The 23,006-nt window shown below is 38.5% G+C and overlaps 1 protein-coding gene across 7 annotated transcripts in view; it reads left to right on the top strand.

Moving 5' to 3' along the window:
• LOC134756132 (obscurin) overlaps window positions 1-23,006 on the top strand; it is a 159,874-nt gene that overhangs the window by 110,745 nt on the left and 26,123 nt on the right. For 4 of the 7 annotated variants that reach the window (XM_063692954.1, XM_063692953.1, XM_063692952.1 and 1 more), the window contains 26 exons: window positions 151-1,488; window positions 1,598-2,113; window positions 2,556-2,798; window positions 5,056-5,197; window positions 5,700-5,890; window positions 8,816-8,937; window positions 9,016-9,151; window positions 9,989-10,166; window positions 10,558-10,735; window positions 11,304-11,494; window positions 11,850-12,005; window positions 12,309-12,429; window positions 13,033-13,193; window positions 13,905-14,080; window positions 14,481-14,649; window positions 14,976-15,094; window positions 15,837-16,655; window positions 16,842-16,943; window positions 17,468-18,274; window positions 19,313-19,414; window positions 19,833-20,012; window positions 20,311-20,544; window positions 20,858-21,047; window positions 21,287-21,380; window positions 21,984-22,071; window positions 22,633-22,859. In XM_063692954.1, the coding sequence (XP_063549024.1) occupies window positions 151-1,488; window positions 1,598-2,113; window positions 2,556-2,798; window positions 5,056-5,197; window positions 5,700-5,890; window positions 8,816-8,937; window positions 9,016-9,151; window positions 9,989-10,166; window positions 10,558-10,735; window positions 11,304-11,494; window positions 11,850-12,005; window positions 12,309-12,429; window positions 13,033-13,193; window positions 13,905-14,080; window positions 14,481-14,649; window positions 14,976-15,094; window positions 15,837-16,655; window positions 16,842-16,943; window positions 17,468-18,274; window positions 19,313-19,414; window positions 19,833-20,012; window positions 20,311-20,544; window positions 20,858-21,047; window positions 21,287-21,380; window positions 21,984-22,071; window positions 22,633-22,859 (6,980 nt within the window). The remainder of the gene's footprint in view (window positions 1-150; window positions 1,489-1,597; window positions 2,114-2,555; window positions 2,799-5,055; window positions 5,198-5,699; window positions 5,891-8,815; window positions 8,938-9,015; window positions 9,152-9,988; window positions 10,167-10,557; window positions 10,736-11,303; window positions 11,495-11,849; window positions 12,006-12,308; window positions 12,430-13,032; window positions 13,194-13,904; window positions 14,081-14,480; window positions 14,650-14,975; window positions 15,095-15,836; window positions 16,656-16,841; window positions 16,944-17,467; window positions 18,275-19,312; window positions 19,415-19,832; window positions 20,013-20,310; window positions 20,545-20,857; window positions 21,048-21,286; window positions 21,381-21,983; window positions 22,072-22,632; window positions 22,860-23,006) is intronic. The other 3 variants (XM_063692949.1, XM_063692950.1, XM_063692951.1) reach the window with 3 other exon arrangements.

Genomic DNA, 23,006 nt, shown 5'->3' with positions numbered 1-23,006 from the left:
ATAATTATTCATGTACCGACATCTGTATGTGTTTAAAGGTACTTCAAACCTATGAATACCTTTAATGGGAACAAGTTTGGCTGGTAGTAAAATTATCATTTAATATACTACAATAGGTATTTATTTAATGTTTATTTGTATCTTTTTCAGTTGCATTAGCTGAACACGCGGCCGATGACTTACAACTATTAACACCAGAAGCAGCTACTCCAGCAGAAGTAGCTTCTCCAGAAGCGGCTTCTCCACAAGCAGCTTCGCCAGAGCCAGCAGAAGAGAAGAAGAAAAAGCGAGAGCACGCAAAAGACGCGAAAGCAGCTGAGGTCCAAGAAAAACGGTCAAAAGTTGAAGCTGAAAAGCAGTCTAAGGTTGAAGATATAGAAGTTGAAGAAGTTCTCACAAGAGAGCAATCTCTGCAACAACTAAAATCCAAGAGAAAGGCATCTTTAGAAAGCGAGGTAGCCAAAAAACTTTCAAAGACCGAAACCAGTGAACTCCTCAGTGAAGTACAAGAAATCACCAGCGCACAAAGTGAACTCACATCAGGTTTAGAAACTAAATCATCTGTGAGCCACGAAAGTTCTAAAGTTAGTGAGTCGGTCAAAACTGCTAAGAAGGCGGGTAAGGCAGAGATTATAGAAGAAAGTGTTGAATCATCAGTTACTTCGAAATCGTCTGTACGCGTGACATCACTTGAAGAGAGTACACACGAAAGTATAGTTCAAGGTTCAACTGTTGAATCAACTGTTCACTCTTCATATGAGGCGAGCTCTGAGAAGCAATCTGCTCAATCATCATCTGTCGAACAAAAATCATCTGTTTCAACTGTAGAAGCTTCCAGAGTCGACCAAACGTCATCAGAGGCGACGGTTGTCGAAAGAAAATCTTCACTGATCTCTGCGTCACAAAAAACTTCAGAAAGGTCTGCTGCTGAGCGAAAATCATCGCAGGAATCAGTTTCTGCTGAACGCAGACTATCGCAGGAATCAGTAGTTTCTGCTGAACGCAAATCATCACAAGAGTCAGTAGTTTCCGCTGAGCGAAGATCGTCACAAGAATCGGTTGTCGAAAAACACTCAGCGCAAGCTAGCGTTGAGAAAACATCATTACAAGCGACCACAGATGAACAAAAAACCACATCATCTAGTCATCTAGTTAAGAAATCTGTAATCTCGTCAAAACAAAAATCACAAGAATCCGTCCAAAAAACTTCTGCACAATCTGAAGAAAAATCTAAAGAGAAAACTGTTCGAGAGAGTGTACAAGAAGGAGCTGCTGTAGAGAGTAAGGCAGAGGTAAAACAATCCGAACAAAGATCTGACGAGAAAACTGTCGTTCTAGAGAGTGTAAAAGAAGGAGCTACTGTTGAGAGTAAGGCAGAAGTAAACGCCGCCGGTGGCGTTACTACTACTGAAGAAGGCAACGCAAACGGTCAAACTGTAGAAGAAGACGAAATGTCGAGATATACCCGCAGTTCGCGGCTGTCTGGAGGTAGGTTGACTTAATACATGTTAATGTGTGCTCCTGTTCTTGTGTTTTAATTTTTGAGGTCAAGACCAGCAGACTTATTAATTTCTATTTCTATTTCTATCTATTTCAGAATACTCCAGCAGCTCCCGCAAGCTATCAAGTGGAGGTCGCTACGAATCCTCCTCCTACGAGAGCTCCGGCTACTCCCGTCGCGAAAGCGGGTCCATTGAGGGCAGCACCCGCTACGAGTCCGCCAAGTATTCCAGCTCCATTGAAGGAAGCAAACATGGCGTCGAAGGAAGCAAATATGGCGTCGAAGGAAGCAAATATGGCGTCGAAGGAAGCAAATATAGCGTCGAAGGAAGCAAATATGACGTCGAAGGAAGCAAATATGAAATCGAGTCCGAGTCCACCAGCAAACTTGACAGCATCGCTGCCAAATACGGCCTCGGCAATGGCACCAGCAGGACTGAAACTTCCATCGAGTCCAGCCACGAAACCACCAGAAACGGCGAAAGCAAATACTCCAAGATCGCCAATGGCACCATAAGCACCGGGGAATACCAGTCAACCAGGGTAATCAAGTCCGAATCTCAGGACGGAAAACCGGTATTCACCAAGACCTTGGAAGGCCAGAATATTGAGCGTAAGTGGTGTGCACACGTCAATGGTAGACACACAACTAGTGCTTGTACATACGCTTCTAGATACTGACATACACAACACATTTACTAACGCTTCGTAGTCTTCTTCCTTTTAAGAGTCCGTACGGTTCTGAAAACAAGGACATGACATTCATTCGAAACAGATTTTTTTAGAAGCATAGTCTTAACATAATTAATATAATTATTTTACGAGTTAAGGTTACTACAAAGAAATGACTACTTAATTTGTCATGATAAGCAAGGTTGCTCAAAGAGGTCTGAAAACGGGTATAACACCTCAAAAACAGGAATCGTATTCAGATGTCTATGGCACCCTATTCGCTTCTATATAATTGATAATAAAAACGTACATGTAAATACACTTAAAGCATCAACCATCCCGACAATCCCGTACGGACTCTCCTAACCATTCTCTGTCCTCAGCCGGCGAGAATGCCTCCTTCGAATGCTCGCTCCGTTCTTCCGAATCCGTCAAAATCACTTGGCTAAAGGACAACAAGCCTTTGACGGACCGTCTCATGGACCGAGTGAACATCACCAATGAATCCTATGACCATAAACTGGAGATTCTGCATTGTATGGAAGATGATTCGGGAACGTATACTGCGAGGGCGGAGAACGATAAGGGGAACTCGCATTGCACGGCGCAGTTGGTCGTCTCTCAGTGTAAGTTTTGATTCTTTTTCCATCGGGTTGAGCAAGTTGATAAGGTAAGCTAATATAACGAATTGATACCAATTTGCATATTGATTAGAAAAATCATTCAGTGGAAAACGTTACCTGTTAGAAGAACATTAAAATACGTAACATGATGCAAAAATACTCTTCTGTACAAAGACAAAACATTTACACAACACGGCACATTCATGATTAAAATACGTAACATGACGCAAAGCCACACGACTCTGCTGGCTTGGTCACCTGGAGAGGATGGGAGAGGATCGTGCTGTGAGAAGAGCGTATGTGGGGCACCCGGGTGGAAAACGTCCATCTGGGCGTCCCAGATACCGCTGGAGTGACGAAGCCCTATAAGACCTGTCCGCCCTCGGAATACCCAACTGGCGTGAAGTGGCGCAGAATAGGGCAACGTGGTGCTCTCTTGTGTTCCTACACAAGATTCTTTTTGCGTCACTGAGCCAGTGAAGTAGTAACATGACGCAAAAATACTCTTCTATACAAAGACAAAACATTTACACAACACAACACATTCATGATTAAAATACGTAACATGACGCAAAGTCTCACGACTCTGCTGCCTTGGTCACCTGGAGAGGATGGGAGAGGATCGTGCTGTGAGAAGAGCGTATGTGGGGCACCCGGGCGGAAAACGTCCGTCTGGGCGTCTCAGATACCGCTGGAGTGACGAAGCCCTAAAAGACCTGTCCGCCCTCGGAATACCCAACTGGCGTGAAGTGGCGCAGAATAGGGCAGCGTGGTGCTCTCTTGTGTAGGAGACCGAGATCCTTTTTGGGTCACTGAGCCAGTGAAGTAGTAACATGACGCAAAAATACTCTTCTATACAAAGACAAAACATTTACACAACACAACACATTCATGATTAAAATACGTAACATGACGCAAAGTCTCACGACTCTGCTGCCTTGGTCACCTGGAGAGGATGGGAGAGGATCGTGCTGTGAGAAGAGCGTATGTGGGGCACCCGGGCGGAAAACGTCCGTCTGGGCGTCTCAGATACCGCTGGAGTGACGAAGCCCTAAAAGACCTGTCCGCCCTCGGAATACCCAACTGGCGTGAAGTGGCGCAGAATAGGGCAGCGTGGTGCTCTCTTGTGTAGGAGACCGAGATCCTTTTTGGGTCACTGAGCCAGTGAAGTAGTAACATGACGCAAAAATACTCTTCTATACAAAGACAAAACATTTACACAACACGGCACATTCATGATTAAAATACGTAACATGACGCAAAGTCTCACGACTCTGCTGCCTTGGTCACCTGGAGAGGATAGGAGAGGATCGTGCTGTGAGAAGAGCGTATGTGGGGCACCCGGGCGGAAAACGTCCGTCTGGGCGTCCCAGATACCGCTGGAGTGACGAAGCCCTAAAAGACCTGTCCGCCCTCGGAATACCCAACTGGCGTGTGTAGGAGACCAAGATCCTTTTTGGGTCACTGAGCCAGTGAAGTAGTAACTTGACGCAAAAATACTCTTCTATACAAAGACAAAACATTTACACAACACGGCACATTCATGATTACACAACTTACACACATCAATAATCTTTTACTAAGGATTATTCTTGCGTTATGACACTATTTAACAAGAACAATTTTGCTGATCCTATTCCCTTATCAATTTGATCAACCCAAATAAAAATTAAGGACAAACATCTTTAATAAGTACCTATTTCTGAAACTTCATTCATATCTTTGCATGTTGCCATCGCAATACATCCAAATAAGACATCGTACGCGTATAACAAGTATTTAGAATCTGTAAACTATTATAATTTTCTTGTATTTTCACCGGAGTATTTAGATGTTGTTTGCATGAATGTTGCCGGCACTTATAAAAGTTTTAAAAACTATGTTTACTAGTTCAATCAAACAGGCACCTTCGACAGACACTGCTACTTTTCTTACTTAATAAATTGTTCATACCACGACCAGAACCTTATGCACCTACATTAATATTGTTATCTAAAAATACGGACTAAGCATCTTTATTAGAGTCAAAATTGTGAAAACCTTTATATTCTCGACTTCACTTACTGATAATTTTTGTAATGCAGTTCGAAAGATCGGTGCAATTTTGTTTCGTCAAATATTTACAGATTGGTCTACATTCTAGAATCAAATTATATTGGTTTTAATTATGTATGTTACCTACTCTTTATTTTACTTCACAATTTTTGAGTGAGGATATTGTGCTTTTTGGATCGTCCTGACAAAATGTTTGTGCATACAGTGACAAATGAGGAACGCAGAGAACGCAACGCTCTGAATGCTCCGTACTTCATCGTAGCACTTAAAGATACTGAGATCATGGAGAACACGTATCTGCGCTTCATGGTCAAGGTCAAGGGAGACCCCAACCCGGAAGTCAAGTTGTAAGTACCTATCTTTTAAAAAGTTTAAGTTTGTATCATACACATTACATAAGGTCAGATCCTCCAGCCAATCAAAGAATTACTACTGTGTCCTAATACCCCTGGGTATTAGCTACCTTTTAAATTTTCGGGATGTCCTGAAGTATGTTTCCGTTTTTATTCATTTTAAAACCTGGTGCTAAAATGGGAATCAAATATTCACTTCCAACCTAGCACCCAAGACATCATTGTACCCGTTTTATAATTTTTTGTACCAATAAAATAAAATAAACCCTTTTTTAAACATCCGTCGAGTAACTTTTAAAATTCTTAGTCAAAACTGAGTGAAATTAATGGCTTGAGCATTGTTACCCAGAATTATTACTCATATACCTCAAACTGGCATAAAATCTGTGCCCAATAATAATAATTGGTATTGATAGATTGACATTAATTTATTGATGTGCTTTTCTTATATTTGAACATACAGACATATAACCGCACTCTATTTTGTCTTTCCCAGCTTCCGCGACGGCAAAGAAATCAAGTCGTCTTCGGATTCCGACCGCGTCTCCATCGTTCGCACCCGCGCTGAGAAGGGATTCTTCGAGCTAGTCATCGCTGACGTCGTCCCGTCAGATGCCGGAGTCTACTCCTGCCGCGCTATGAACATCTATGGCGAATGCTCTACTGAAGCCAAAGTTACTGTCGTTGGTAAGACCATGTGTTCATCTTCCTTAGCTTCTGCGGTGGAAAGATCTACAGTCTATAAACTAACTTCGTCTCCGTCATCTGCACTCGTACTGAGAAGGGATTCTTTGAACTAGTCATCGCTGACGTCCCGTCAGATGCCGGTGTCTACTCCTGCCGCGCTATGAACATTTATAGCGAATGCTCTACTGAAGCCAAAGTTACTGTCGTTGGTAAGACCATGTGTTCATCTTCCTTAGCTTCTGCGGTGGAAAGATCGTCAGTCTATAAACTAACTTTTCCATCATCTGCACTCGTGCTGAGAAGGGATTCTTCAACCTGGTCATCGCTAATGTGGTTCTTTCTGACGCTGGCGTCTACTACTTCCGCGCAATGAACATCTATGGAGCCAAATCTATTTAGGCCAAAGCTACTGTCGTTGGTACGTTTAATTATATCTTCTTCCTTAAGTAGCTTCCATTTCGCACATATTGAAAGACATGGGGAGTCTAAACCATGAAAAAAGAAGATCAAGAGGATCTGTTAGCCACAAGGAGATGCATGAACCAAGTAGAGAAAAAAGCAACACTTCGCTATTATGAAGCCGTCAAAAGTGACATGATGGTAGCGTCAGCACCATTATTCTTCAATATATGGTATCGAAATTTAAAGACAATGTAACGAAAGATTATTGAAAGAAATGACACACACAGGTAAATAGTTATGGAAAAAAGTATTTTAAATTGAAAATAGTGCTGGAAATACGATTTATTAAATAGTGCGCCATTTTACTATCTTGTCCTTTTACTTGTCTTTTACTGTATTTACCAGTGTCATAGAGTAACTTATACTAGAGCGGTACTGTCATAGTAAATTTTGTAACCCCAGTAAATTCACTGCCATCTGTCAACACACTTTAAAACTAAAAATAAATATTTATAAAAATACGATAAAATGTATTTAAATATGGATAAATGTTTTTTTTTATTTGCATTAATTATTTTTATGATTTTGACCCATGTTCTTTCACTGATATGCGTTAAAGTTGTTAAATAACAAACGAAACCGTCAACGCCATCTATATGACAGTAAGCCAAAGCTAGTAGCGCCCTCTGAACGAGAATCAAATTTTCTTGATTTTCGAGGCACGTTTTTTCCTTTGACTGTATCCATCTATTACGGAGTTATATCTATCTTTGCCAGTGTTAAAATATATTATACTGTTGATACTTATTATTTTTAATTACCACCTTTGTACGTACACAGTTATACAATAAACATTATTCTATTCTATTCTATTCTATGAATTATTAATATCTGCATTATTTTAAAATCCTTGCATAATGCAGCTGTTCAATTCGCATATAACTTTTGCATATAACAAACGATAATCATACTATAAGACCTAGTTTTTATGATGTTTGGATGGCTTCCAGCAATTTATGAGTCTGGACCAAAAATATACAAGACGCTGAATTTAGAAACTTGTTGATTTTCGTCTACTATTTATAGTATCTAATGACTGGAATAGTGATTTGTAACTTGTCTTAATGCTTCTACAACAAAATCTAATTTGTATGAATGAGATTCGAATGTAAAATCGTATAATTGACCTCTGTTACCTACAATACCTACATACCTATATCTACTCTAAATACAAGTAATGTGAATATATGTAGGTATTATTTATTTATATTCACAAGAACGGTTTACACCAATTACACTTGCTACTATTCTAATTACTTTGCTAAGTACTATGCTAATTAATTGCTACATTAGCAAATTTGTAAATATGTAGTTTCTGCATAAAGTCGTAACTTCTGTACAATGTCATGCTATGTAACATCCCGATGGGTATATTGGATATCAATGCCGCAAGTTTACTGCTATATTCAGTTGAATCTTGAAGATTCTTGAAAGTAGTAGTAGTAGTAGTAGTAGTAGTAGTAGTAGTAGTAGGTAGTAGTAGTAGTAGTAGTAGGTAGTAGTAGTAGTAGTAGTAGTAGTAGGTAGTAGTAGTAGTAGTAGTAGGTAGTAGTAGTAGTAGTAGTAGTAGTAGTAGTAGTAGTAGTAGTAGTAGTAGTAGTAGTAGTAGTAGTAGTAGTAGTAGTAGTAGTAGTAGTAGTAGTAGGTAGTAGTAGTAGTAGTAGTAGGTAGTAGTAGTAGTAGTAGTAGTAGTAGGTAGTAGTAGTAGTAGTAGTAGTAGGTAGTAGTAGTAGTAGTAGTAGTAGTAGTAGTAGTAGTAGTAGTAGTAGTAGTAGTAGTAGTAGTAGTAGTAGTAGTAGGTAGTAGTAGTAGTAGTAGTAGGTAGTAGTAGTAGTAGTAGTAGTAGTAGTAGGTAGTAGTAGTAGTAGTAGTAGTAGGTAGTAGTAGTAGTAGTAGTAGTAGTAGTAGTAGTAGTAGGTAGTAGTAGTAGTAGTAGTAGTAGTAGTAGTAGTAGTAGTAGTAGTAGTAGTAGTAGTAGTAGTAGTAGTAGTAGTAGTAGTAGGTAGTAGTAGTAGTAGTAGTAGGTAGTAGTAGTAGTAGTAGTAGTAGTAGTAGGTAGTAGTAGTAGTAGTAGTAGTAGGTAGTAGTAGTAGTAGTAGTAGTAGTAGTAGTAGTAGTAGTAGTAGTAGTAGTAGGTAGTAGTAGTAGTAGTAGTAGTAGTAGTAATCACTTTATTGTACACATCACAGGTTTACAAAAATAAATTACAGTAATGGAAGTACAAAGGCGAACTTATCCCTATAAGGGATAATAAAAGAAAGGAAGAATATGTTCGTTGTTTGTTTTACCTTTGCTATCTGTATTTTACTCTTTTCAATTAGTGTCTCGATGTATATCAAAACCGGATGTAATCTAACGTAAATATAACGGAATTTCGAGATACGGCACAATCCACTTTAACAATATTGAGATATTGAGACCGACTATTTTTGAACTTCTCTTAAGAAACATATTCTTTTTCAGATGACAAGAACATATTTTTCGAACTGGCGCCTGGTGGTGAAGGTCTTCTGACCAAAGGAGAGAAACCGTCCTTCACGTGGAAGCGAGACGGAGTGGATTTCGATCCTGAAGAGAGATTCAAGGTACGCGACAGCTAATTATTTTTCTGTTCTCCGAAACAAAAGTTTCAGAAACTGTATATTATGTCTTCTCTTCTCCAGGTATTGCTGGGAGACGACGAGGACTCTCTGGCACTAGTGTTCCAGCATGTGAAACCAGAAGATGCTGGACTTTACACCTGCGTAGCCAAGACCTCTACTGGCAACATCTCCTGCTCGGCTGAACTTACAGTCCAGGGTATGACGAATCAATCAAACATCAAACATTTATTCAGCAAATAGGCCACAGAGGCACTTTTACATGTCAATTTTTACAAGCAATAAAACTAACCAAAAATTACAAAAAACAATTACAAATATGGAATCAATAAAATATTAGATACTTTTATAGAGATGTATCCGGTCTAAATGTCAAATTAAATAAAAAAAACTAATAAAAAATATAAATCATCATATTATCCTTAGAGGTGTAAAGGGTCTCCAAGACTTGAATTTTTATATAAGTAATAAAAAGAGAAGAAATTAAATCAGTCAAACAGACAAGAACCGAATGAAGTGTCTCACGTTAATGCCCGCAAAAGTAAAGTTACATAGGTACTTACAACGTAACATGAAGCCCGTGTAAACCTTAACAGACCGGTCTCCACGAACAGCACCCGTTCACGAGTATGACGCGTATGACGCGTGATAATAATATAGAGCATACCTAGCAAACGAAAAATAGTAAAACTGGCGGTCTAAAAACATTCTTCTGTTGTCTACATTTGCTTTAGGCGGTTATCACACCGCCGCCGCACCCAGAAACCGCATCATAAGTGATCCGATCTGATAACGATCTATACAATACAATTACAATACAATACAATACAATACAATTACAATTAGTATTAGTATACAATTTTACAAACGTGATCAACTTCGAGCCAAATTGATTGAAGAATGAGAAGATGTTAATCTGTTTTTTTTTTCATTGCATACTGGTATATTGTTGTTGTATTGTGTGTTGTGTGTTTTGTTCAAGCTTTCTGTCACACATGTTTAAACATGATTTAACTATCATCCGTTTCCTCAAAAGGTGCCGTGACCGTCCTCCACCGTGAGCCCGAGAAGCCTAAGCTAGTAATTGAACACCGTGAGGCGGTTGTTTCTATCGGAGCGTCGGCCATGATTGAGCTCACCTGCAAGGGCTTCCCTAAGCCCGAAATCGTGTTCAAGAAGGAAGGGAAGGTCGTGGAAGCTGATGCTAGGCACAAGTAATTATCATAATTAAACATAGACAGGGGATTGCTTATGTAGGAAATAAGTTCGTTAAAGCTAATTAAGCTGTTTAATAATAGGGAATAAAAATTTTACTCCCTGGGTTTCCGTAAGGTTTGTTTACATACCTTTGTTCAGAAACTTCCTTCTTCTATCTTTTTTGCTTTCGTATATTTAAGCTTTCGCCAGCCTCCCCTATATTGCAATGAACAAAAGCAGGAAGTGGAAAAAGCAATCCTTCAATTTTGCAATAGAATTTTGTAGAAATTTTCATTTCGATATCTCTGTTTGCCATCCTCGAGCAAACTTGATCTTGATACTTTGTAATAAAATAACACCTACTTGATACTTGTGATACTTGAAAATTAACATCCAAATACTTAACAGGTTCCTCTATGAAGACGATGAGACCATGTCTCTGGTGATCAAGAACGTGACGAGCGAAGATGCTGGCACATACCACGTTACCGCCTCCAACGAGCTTGGAGAAGATACTACCACGCTGCACCTCATTGTCAAGGCCGCGCCTAAGATTAAGACGAAGATTGAGAATCAGACATGCATGGTATGTTCCTTTTCATTCACTCTTTGATAAAGATCGCGACAATATGTAGTCTGCATTGACATAAACCATTCGTCCGGACCGCGCGTTGCTGCCACCGACCGACCTCACATATCAGACCATCTCGTATATCATCTGCGCGTGCCACTCATTCAACCTAAAACGGATGAGCAATCCTGAGAGAAATGACTTGAGCTAATTCAGGTATTTTAGCACACTTGAAGCTTGGTAACTCTTGCCAGACTAGCTGATATAGGCATTTAGAAGTGTTCTTTTATCTATGTTCGTTTAATGTTCATCGTTCTAAGTTCACAGGAGGTGGTGTAGTTAGTAACTATAAACTCGTACCGTGCGAAATATCCTTTGATGTGTACTAGTCGCTTTACAGTGAAGAAATACTTGGGGTTATGTTTCCCCGGGATTGGACTTCAGGCTTTTTTATCAAGCCGTGTCATAAACCGGGACTTGAAACGCTAGGAAGATAAGAACAAATATTAAGAAGCTATTTGATTACGAAACTGTCATTTCTACAATAATGAAACGAAGATTACAAAACACTATTCTTCTCCAGGTATCTTCGACCCATACCGTGACCATCGAAATCGAAGGCACCCCGGCCCCAGAAGTGTCCTTCTACAAGGACGGCGTGGAGATCAAGAGCTCGGAACGCATCCAGATAGTCAAAAAGTCTGACGAGGTCTACAAGATAACTATTAAGGATGCTAAGCTGACTGATACTGGCTCTTACTCCGTCGTTGCTAAGTAAGATTTATTTCTCTAATTCTCATACCAAAATTCCAGGCCTTCATAGCATCAGATAGGAAGTGATCCTGTGTCATAGTAGTTGTAGTAGCTAGTCTTATGAAATTGGAAACTAGATATATCACCACCATCCCACTAACCCGGGGTTAACCCTTTAACCCAGTATCAAATTGTACTGATAACCATGGTTACTCCAAAATAACGACACTCGAACAAACAAAACGAATGATCCACTTTCAACAGAATGAAAGACTATCATATACCTAAATACAAAATATAAACCAATAAAAAAACTTAGAAATGATCGCTAGCACTTTTTTGTCATGATAAACCAAATAAAACTTCTGTATTCTAGAAACGAAGTGAACCAATGCAGTGACTTCTGGCAATGGCACGTGACATCCGCACCCAAGATCACCAAGAAACTGGGCAAGACTAAGATATGTGACGAGAAGGAAACCGTTACCTTCAAAATTGAGACCGAAGCCGAACCAGCGCCGGAAGTTAAATGGTAAGTGGTAACAAGAGCAATAGGCCCATGCTAATTTAACAAATTCTTAAGATTTTCATCTTGTTATGATACGACCTTAATCACTTACGCTGATTGGTGTCATTAGACATCTTGCTCGTACTTGCTGCGTGTGAGATGACATTGAAATGAAATTGCCCAACGCATCTGAATGTCTGATCTAAACAGATTCAGAATTTAATGTATCTTCGGTCACATTGATCTGTATTTTTTTTTATTGATTAAAAAAAAATGATTTGTCACTTAATTTAGAACTTTAACGTTACGAAAATGTAACGTGTGCAGGTTTAAGAACAAAGTGGAGCTGCAGGAGTCTTCAACAGTGAAGTTCTCATCATCAGAGTCTGCGCACAGTCTTGTGATCACGTCAGCTACCAGAGCCGATTCTGCAGAGTACTCTTGCGAGGTAACATTTATTATAACTTCTTCTGAAAATAATAGGCTAGATGACAAGCTTTTATTATCAGTCGATCAGGTTTATTTTGAGGATCAAATGTCTACATTGCCTTAAAGCAATACAAAAGTCAAAAATGATAGTCAAAGTCTGACAATCGTACTCTATTTGCGTTACGGCAAGTGACCGTGTCGTCACGGTCGCTGAGAAGCCGTCTTTAAGTATGGAAAACAAGAATTTTGAATTATTGAGTTTATGTACGAGTATTAGTTTCTATAATTAAGTTGTCTACTGCGTGAACCCATATAAAACATACACGAATTTTATTACAGATGTAGTGCATCATTTTTCCATCGTATTTTCACGGAAACGTACGAACGTGACTTGCGATTTCAGTTGGTCTCGGTCCAAGTAGTACTGAGGTTGACTGAAGTAGCATGACAAATACCAACATTTCCGAGAAAATACGATGGAAAACGATTATGCACTACATTTGTAGGAATTGTGAGGGGCTCAGAAAAATAAAATCATTAAATGAAACACAAAACCATGTGTTTGTACGGGACCCATAGAATTCTCCTAATGCAGTCTTCTAAATATTGTGTTTTTTCCTAGGTGCGCAACATCCACGGCACAGTCACAGACGAATGCAGCCTGAGCGTGCGCGGCGCTCCCATCTTCACACAGAAACTCAAGGACACTGTCGCGGCTGAAGGTGACGCCAATGTGGAGTTAACTGTCGATGTGGTGGCGTATCCAGAGCCTCAAGTTAAATGGTACGTTTTATTTGATAAAGACTATGAAAACCTCGGTGCGGGTATCCAGTGTCCACCAAATATAGACTTTACAAAAGATATATCAAGAACGAAAGTAGCGTGTGCGACGCCACCCAACTTCACGTAGAATCTTAAAGACACAATGGCAGCTGAAGGCGACAATAATGTTGAGTTCACTGTTGATGTGGCGGGGTATCCTGATCCTCAAGTTAAATGATATGTTTTACTGTCGATGTCGCGGCGCATCAGGATACAGATACAGCCTCAAGTTAGATGGTACGTTTTATTTGATAAAGACTATGAAAACCTGTGCGGGGATCCAGTGTCCACCAAATATAGACTTTACAGAAGATACATCAAGAACGAAAGTAGCGTGCGCGACGCCACCAACTTCACACTGAAACTTGAGGACACAGTGGCGGATAAAGGTGACGCAAAATTGTCGATATCGCGGCGTATTCTGAGCCTCAAGTTAAATGGTACGTTTTATCTAAAGACGATTAAAACCTTGGAAGCTAATGCTCTTGTATCAATCTTGTATTTTTATGGGAGATAAGTCAAGGATGAATGATATAGACACCGGTTGGATCTCAGTCATGAGGACAGATATTTATATCATATAGACAAAGTATTTATAAATCCATACCATCCAATCATATTATCAAACACCTTTTCACTAGTCATATTCTGATCACTTCAATTATTGTCCAGGTACCTAGGCGACGTAGAAATCTCGGAGAAGAAGTCCGTGTACACCCGCGTGGACAACGGCAGCACGCACAAGCTTATTCTCAAGGAGGTGACTTCTGAGCTCTCTGGGCAGTACTCTTGCAAAGTTTCCAATGATCTGGGTGAAGATTCCTGCCAGGCAACGTTTACTGTAAAGAGTGAGTTGTTTTTAATATATATTTTTATATCTTACAATATTACATTAAGTAGTTAAGAAAAATCTTGCAAGCTAGATTTAATCCAGTTCAATCCAAGGATTGAAGACATTAAAAATTAATTCGACTTGGTAAAGCAATCATTGCCTATAGGAATCGGCATAGCCTAAACTGTCCTTCACAAGTTCAAGTCTCAACGATGTTTTTCTAGATTGATTATTTATAAAATATCGCACTGTGGATTAGACAACTTAAAAAAAACACATTCACAATATTGATAATGAAAATAAAATATAAATTCATAAATAAATATGTAAAGGTAAAAGTATCAATTTCATAGAACTAGTAAAAACAACATGTGTAAAAGTAATTTATATCCACATTCATAAATGTCGTTTTTCAGGAAAACCCCGCATCACTAAGAGTCTCGTCGACATGACGGTGGACAAAGGCCAGACCCTGAAACTGGAGGTCGAAGTGGAGGGCTGCCCAGAACCCAAGGTTAAGTGGTACAAGGATGGCAAGGAGATCACCACTGACGCGAGAATCAAGATCGAGAGGGATACTCAGAGGTAAGACAACTTCCAGGGAACGTCAGATGCTAAAATACCGTGGACACAGAGGTTAAATCCCAAACTTATGACGAAGATGTGACTTATTCTGGGAAACTACTTAACCATGACTAAGGTCATGTTTACATTGAGATCTTGGAATATCCTATAAGCAGCATGAATCCAATTTAAATAGGAGTCATCGATCCCCTTTTGTTTGAAACATGATCATTACTTTCAACAAATTATTTCACTTTTTAGTTCCTAAACAGAATTTTAAATTAAAAATTAAAGAAGTCCTATTTTTATTATGGTTATTATTATTCAAGAACTCATTTTAATTACAGGTTAGAAAACTACAATCTGACAGTGACTCTAGTGAAAGAAGAAGATGGTGGCGAGTACGAAGTGAGGGCAGAGAACGAGATGGGCAACGTATCGTCCAAGAGCACAGTCACTATACACAGTGAGTACATTTGAATAGCAACTTTATTGACAAGATATAGGGTTTAAAATCTAAATGAAGTTATGAATGAATTTGAAGTCACATTTTTGGTTGGATGAGATAGGGACCCTTTTTGGACTGTAGATGTAATTGGAAAAGCTACTGCAAATGGATGGCTGTAGTATAACAGTTTTAAAATTGAGCCTATTTGGAAGCCTCATTCATATAATGGATTTGATGGTATCATGTAGTTAAAGAATATCGAAACAAAATTAAAGTAAGGTGGTTCAGAAGTATATAAATGCCCACATATCGCGACTGAAGTCCCCTCACACGCAAACCCACACCACGACACTGGTAATGTATCAACGTTGGCACACAGGACAAAATATCTTACGTAGGTACAGTAGTTTGACTATTAACATAGAATGAATTGGAGTTTAGTCGAAGTTGCATTACTGCACGAGTTAGTTTGTGGTGTAGTACCATATGGAATTGGTAGAGAGTTAAAGCATCTACGTGACTGGATTGCTCTTGCACCTATATAAACGTTATAGACTTCAAAATGAGCGATATTATCAAGCATTATGTTCTGTAATTAAGTGTGAGGAAACTATTTTTTCTGAGATTAATTTGGTTTGATAATATCGTTCAGTTTTGCATTTTACCCCTCACCAACCATAGACATTAGTAACGTCCTTAATACATGTCCAAATTTTATTTTACCCTATTTTATCATAACCATTTTATTCATGTCCAATAGCAAAGTTAATACATACGAGACTATCAAAGGAAGTTATCGAAAATGAATTAGAAGAAGAAACGAAAAAACCTCTCTTGGAAGAAGATGTGGTTGAAAAACAGGCAGCGGTAAAAGATAAAACAAAAGCAGAAACGGCTGAGGAGAAATCATTCTGGGATGAAGATGATGGTGCTAAAGCTAAAAAACCAGGATCAAAAGAAGTCGATGGTTCGAAACCAGAGAAAGCTAAAAAATCAGCAACAGAGCCTGAAGTTGCTGAGGAAAAATCATTCTGGGATGAGGATGATGGTGCTAAAGCTAAAAAACCAGGTGCTAAAGATGTCGATGATTCAAAACCTGGGAAAGCTAATAAATCAGCAACAGAACCCGAAGTTGCTGAGGAGAAGTCATTCTGGGATGAGGATGATGGTGCTAAAGCTAAAAAACCAGGTGCTAAAGAAGTTGATGCTTCAAAACCAGAGAAAGCTAAGAAATCAGCAACAGAACCCGAAGTTGCTGAGGAGAAGTCATTCTGGGATGAGGATGATGGTGCTAAAGCTAAAAAATCTAAAGCTAAAGAAGTGGGTGATTCGAAACCAGATAAAGCTAAGAAATCGGTAACGGAACCTGAAGTTGCCGAGGAAAAATCATTCTGGGATGAAAACCACAATGAAAAGGAAAAACAGCCGATCATTGAAGAGGCGGAAGAGAGTCAAGTTGGTAAGAAAGAAGTCACCAAGCCTGAAATCGTAGAAGAAATCCCCGTGGAAGAAGAATTTGTGACTCCTAAAAAAGCTACAAAGAAATCCGCTCAAGAACCTATGAGTGCAGAAAGTGAAGGTACATTCAAGACTATAGCTTGTTTCTCCAAACAGCTTCAATCACCTTTTGCATTACATATCCAATGAACAGACCTTAATTCATGCATGTATATTTTTAATAGAAACTGGGTACTTTTTGTTGGATATGACAATGTTGCATGCGTTTAATCTGTGTTCTAACAACACAAGTGTGGTTCTTCTCTAGGCCGCGTGTTCGAAACAGTAACAACCTTCAAGAGCGGTGGTGATGGCAGTATAGTTATGTCTAAAGTCAGTAGCACCAGGTCTAACGGCGCGATCATTACAGGTCAGTATGGGGCTTCCTACCTTCTCTTCCTATTTCTAACTTCATAGTTCATTTCTTAATTTGATTCGATAGCTTTTACAGTTATTCATAATACGCTAAAACAAACCTTTATTTTAACGAGATTGAAGTTTATATCTGTATATAAACTGGAAAAAAATAATGGACCCTGGAGGGAAGGTTTTAGCCTTAAGTTAGCTCATTTTACATAAAGGAAACATTCTTTTATTTTCAAAAAGAAACAAAACTGCAGGTGTTAAGGCACTTTCCCTCCAGGGCCCATATTTTTTCCACACTGTAGAAAAAATAATAATTAAATGAAACATCATCCAAATATAAATATAAATGCTTAATTGGCTTGTGACGAAATATAGAAATTTCAATCTCTGAAGGGAGTCACAATAATTACAAAATATCTAGTTTGACAAGTATTCAACACATTTTATCTAAGTATTACGTTTCACTGCATGGCTTTAAGAAAAAGTATTATTAGAGCATACCACACATAATAATATCTTAACTGTTAGGTCCAGCCGAAACTCGAACATTACACAAAATGACATCCACCGCAGTATATTACGATGATGATGACTTTAGCAGAAGGATTATACCCCCTAACAAACCACATAAGACATCTTTAGAAGTAGAAGAGATTGCTAGTCACAGTTACTTTTTAACTGAACTTGGGCAGTTTAAAATTCCTGATCATGTACGTAGAGGCGTTTACGGTATCATTGAAGAACCAGCAACAGATTCAGAATGTGAGAATAGCTCCGTTAGAGGCAGACATCAATCCAATCAGACCATGTCTATTAGATCTGTCTCAGAAGATGATACTAGCTGGCAAAATGAACCACTGTCCAGAGAAATCTCCATCGAAGACCTTTCTAAATCCATATTCGATATCGATGAAACTAGAAAAGTTTTCAGCAAAGATTCATACGTACGCCAATCGTCTTTGCAAGAAGAATATTTCACTGACGATGGGGAAGAATCCTTTGTCGTCAAAGAAACTTCACAGAAAGTCTACGAAAATGACATAACAGAAAGACTAATTAATATTTCGAGAGAGTTTGATGACGAATGTAGAAACATTGAAAATAAAATTGAAGATGTCAAAAGTAGGATAATGGAGGAACTAGTTCTTTCGCCCTTGAAGAACTTAGATAACTTAACGAAAAATGTAACAGAAACAAGTTTTGAAAAGAAGAAAAAGCATGTTCCTAATCTTCACGCTGTAGAAGAGGAGGACGACGAACTAGAAGCGCTATTGAGACGTAGTCAACGGCAAAGGAGTATACTAGACGATATACTTAATCAAGAAGATGAAAAAGGTAAAAATGAGGATATTAGACAACTTATTATCAAATGCTACGCTATGTTAAGGAGTTTAACAAATATTTATCAATGCTTATAAAACACCAGCTACAGTAGACATTGCTTTATTTGAAGATCTGTCATTTTCATAATCGTATTACAAGTGTTAGTTATACTTTTCTTACTTTCTGCTCACCAAACAGTTTTTGTAGATCCTACAGTTTAATAAACTCAGTGGTTGCCGTGAAAATGGCAGATCAAAGTCACGTTTCGTTCAACATTATTAGTGTATTGTACTAATGCATTGTCGTATGTCTGTTTTAGCACGCATGCGTAATAACATTCCCTTCTGGCATACTAATAATTGGGGCTCGCTGCGCCGGCGGTATTAGACTCCGGAAACTCCAGGGTTCCATGCTATGGAACCCTGATCATCATTGAGGTAAACATTTATTTCCTGTAGCATGGTGTTTGCTTTTGAATTTAACGCTTTTAAGTTAAGCGAGGATTCCTTCTCTCAAGGTACGTAACACACTACACTCTGTACAATCTACACCATTTACACGTTTGGTAAGTTTTACATTTATTATATAACTGCTGTATATAAGCGACACATGTGGGTTACTGTAAATAATGTTTTTTTCTCTTTTTAGGAGCTTTTCTAGCTTTGGGTCTGGCGGCGATTTTTATCATATTAAACTGCTATAGGCTATTGTACAAATTATTTCAATGTTTATTTTCAGCGTTCTTTTTAACTTTGTAACATATTACCCCCTGTTATAGTTTCTTTAATTTTTTGATCTTGTTTGAAATCTTTTTGAAATCTGTCATGAATCTCATGTACTTTTGTACTTGAATTTTGTCATTCAAATTTGATACATTAAATTCAGTTTTATCTTTAGTTAATTAAAAAGTCTCATGCGACTCAATTTTATCCTTAATTGATTTGAAATTATATCTTACTTGATTCTTCTACATTTAAAACATTTTCAAACACATCCCCTCTACTCCAAACCTTCACTACATCATCTAATACTTATTATTCTGTTTTTCAGCGCCCCCCATAGTCAAAGATAGCAACTTCAAAGACCAGAGCGTGTACGAGTCTCTCCCTCTGACCTATTCAATCACGGCCATCGGAGTACCCAAACCTACTGGTAAGATTTATATTTCTTTATTTTTTTGCCAAACTGTACCTTCTGAGTTATACGCGATCAAACGCATATTATTATACAGTCATATGATTCGTTTTTGATTTAGATCTTTTCGTCTCATCAGACTTTTAAATGTGATATCTTCCTTAAAAGTAGGATTATTAGCAATTTTCCTGCATTTAGCTAAATCTACATAAGTTAACTGCATAAATACCTACCCGCCATCTCTATATAAACTAATTCATATACAGAGATATTGAGAAGTCTTTATAGCTCATTGCACATGATAATTTAAATCCCTTGCAATTTATAGATAGATCTTTAAATTGAGTTATTGATAAAATTAAATAGATTTCATTCAATAAATTGTTGTCGTTACATGGGCCATGCAACCGCATACTTATAAAACTTTTGACATCAGTGCGTTGGCTCCACGACGGCAAAGAAGTCAAGCCCTGCAAGCGAGTCCACATCTCCAACGAAGGGGACGTCTACAAACTCGAGTTCGACAATCTACTCATGTCCGATGGTGGCAAATGGCAGTGTGAGATTAGCAACGACGTTGGCAAGAAGGTTCTGAAGGCTGAATTATCTGTTGCTTGTAAGTACTATATAGAATATGGACCTTAGTAAAATTCTTCAAAAAAAAAAAATCTTCATAAGAAACTTGTATTCGAAAATATTATTGGACGATCGGGCTTTTTTGCTACAGTAGAACTTAATTTCTAATATTGTGGAATTAAGTTAATTAAAAAATCATATAATTTCATGGCAGATTGGAGGGTATTTGACATTAAAAAAGATATCAATCATTCTTTACTTATCAGCCACCGTTAGTGTACTATTACCTACTCGTGACTAAATTGACGTGATTTAAATCCCAGTGTTACTTTATACAGCTGTCAGTGAATTCCGCAAGCCGATCTTCACCACGCCCCTCGAAGCCCAGCGTGTGATGCAACGCGAACCAGTTACCATGAAGGCTGTCTGCACAGCCGATCCACAACCTCATGTGTCCTGGCTGTTGAACGGCGTGGAACTTACCCCTGATGCTACAGTGGTAACGACCGCTGATGCGAAGGAAATAGAGCATGGACTGAAGGAGTGCACGTTCACTCTTTCTATACCCACTGGTTAGTATTGTATACCTAATAGTTGTTAATAGTTTTTATCGTAACATTGGGTTTCTTCAAGTCTTTTCTGATCATTCAGCAAGAAAGAAACTTTTAGCCTTGCAGAATAAGGGTCGGTTGGTTGCACCAAACCGTCTGCCACCATTTAAATGTTTGCTAAATTTTATTGAATGGAATGGTTCATTGTTCCTTGCCCAGTTTGAATATTGTGGTTTGTGTAACTGATTTGAATTCTGTTAAATGTTTTATTTGGGTGAAATCCATTATCTCTCCGTTGACTTCATCTACTTATCGATCAAATTATCCTCCCCAGGTCGCCACTCCGACACCGGCGTCTACACCATCCAAGCTAAAAACCAGTACGGCGTTGGTGAGAGCTCAGCGCGTCTGGACATCTTGCTGCGCCCTGAGATTGAGGGTCTCAAGGACATTACTACTACGCCCTACGAGCAGATCACATTCGTTGCTTGCATCCATGCTAATCCCATTGCTGAGGTCAAATGGTGAGGAAATTTGACTACGAGTATTTACGTATACATTTTACTGGTAAATAACATTCAAAAAAAGAATGTAGATCTTATTATTACGAGATTGACTTTATAGTCAATTAAAGTCTAGTTTTAGTTAGTCTTTATATATAGTAATTTATGTTTATACATAAAAAAATATTTTAATTATATTACGTAAATCTTAGGACTTACTCAAAGTTTTCTAATTCTGTTTACTCATTGAATAAGTACAGGAGTAAAGATGGAGTCGTAATCCTGCCGTCCGTGAAGAACATCGATATCGTTGAAGATCGTTTCACCGAGAACTTCCAGCTCACCATCAAGAAGGTCAACATTTTCTTTTACTTCCTTATATCTGATTTTCGATTATACTGAAAGTCAGTCATTTACAGTCAGGTTAATTTATATCAGTCGTAGTTACGCTAAGCTTATCTAGTGACACTAACGTAGTAAATTATATTCAGAGTACTGATTATTTACATTCCTGTCGAGTGATTATTATTATCAACAACTTCAGATCTATCATTTTTTGATATATTTTCTAGTCTATTCTTTTTCAAAGCCAGTTCTTGGACTTTTGGTAGGTTGACCCCTAGCTGCATTTGTCTATACCGCTTTTGTTTTCTCCTTCTTCAGTATTTTTTCTGCTTCTCTTTTCAATAGTGCCTAATAGTATACTGAATTGCACTCCTCTTTTCTTTTACTCTACACAACACATTCATCATCGTTTTTGTTCAGCTGGTTCCTTCCATTCGTTCTCACCACCACATATCTAATAGTTTCAAGTTATATTAAAACTAACGCTCTACACTCGGCGACAGACAGAAATTGTCCAAGAGAAGCTGCTCCTTAGAAGTGACCACGACCCCCAGTGATGAGGAAACCGATGCAAGGAGGAGGAGGATATTAAAACTGTAATTATTTGTTTAGGTTGGAGTGGCCGATGGCGGTAAATACACGTTGACTGCTACCAACGAGTTCGGAGAGACAGCCGCGCACGCTACCCTTACTGTGCACAGTAAGCATCTTAATATTACATTAGCTAACCGGTAGATTTATATAGAATCACATGTATCCCATGAAGTCGAATCGGATATTCTTTATAAAGATATTCTTTATTTACTATCCAATTTTACCAAAAGATGATATACACACTCTAATAAAGAAGTAGCGTACGAAACTAAAGTTGGCGCTTTTTACGCTATGTTTTATGCACATTACCAACCCGTGACGTGATGATATAACAATAAGCGAGTAACTATAAATGAGTAGCGATGAGAGATTTTTTAAGATAAGATAAGATAATATTTATTGTATAACTGTGTACAGAGATGTTGGCAATAATACATTTAGGATTCAACAGTTTGTCCATCACGGACGTACAATATACTTAAGACTAACCTATAACTAAATAACTAAATTAAATTTTCATCGAGAGTAAATATTTTCTCTTAGAAAAAGTCCTTGCTGGAACTAAGCAGTCGATTTTTTTTCGCGATAATCAATCGCTTCTAGTAGCTTCATTGGTTTTAGTAAGACACCTTACTATCTACCAAATAATTAATTTATCACTATCCAGCCGGAGAGCCTATCTTCACCAAGCCCCTCCAAAAGCAAACAGTCAAAGACCACGAAACCGTGACTCTCAAGGTGCGCTGCGATGGCGTGCCCAAGCCCGAAGTCCACTGGTTCAAAGACGGACAGGAGATCAAGAATGATGAGAGGCATAAGATCACGACGGAGGTTGGGGGACAAGTGGATAGCGAGCTAGAGATTAAGGACTTTGATTCTAGTGATTCTGGGAAGGTAAGAATAGATAATTCACTAGGCTACGAGTATACTTTAAGTTATAATATTATGACAGTGGTAACTAAGGAACAATGAGATTTCCCAAACAACGGAATGACCAGACCGTGGTGGTTTCTTGGGAGTTGTTGTATGAAACTTCTTGCA

The sequence above is a fragment of the Cydia strobilella genome, chromosome 3 (genome assembly GCF_947568885.1).
Source record: "Cydia strobilella chromosome 3, ilCydStro3.1, whole genome shotgun sequence".
NCBI lineage: Eukaryota > Metazoa > Arthropoda > Insecta > Lepidoptera > Tortricidae > Cydia > Cydia strobilella.
This window is presented reverse-complemented; position numbering and strand designations above follow the sequence as displayed.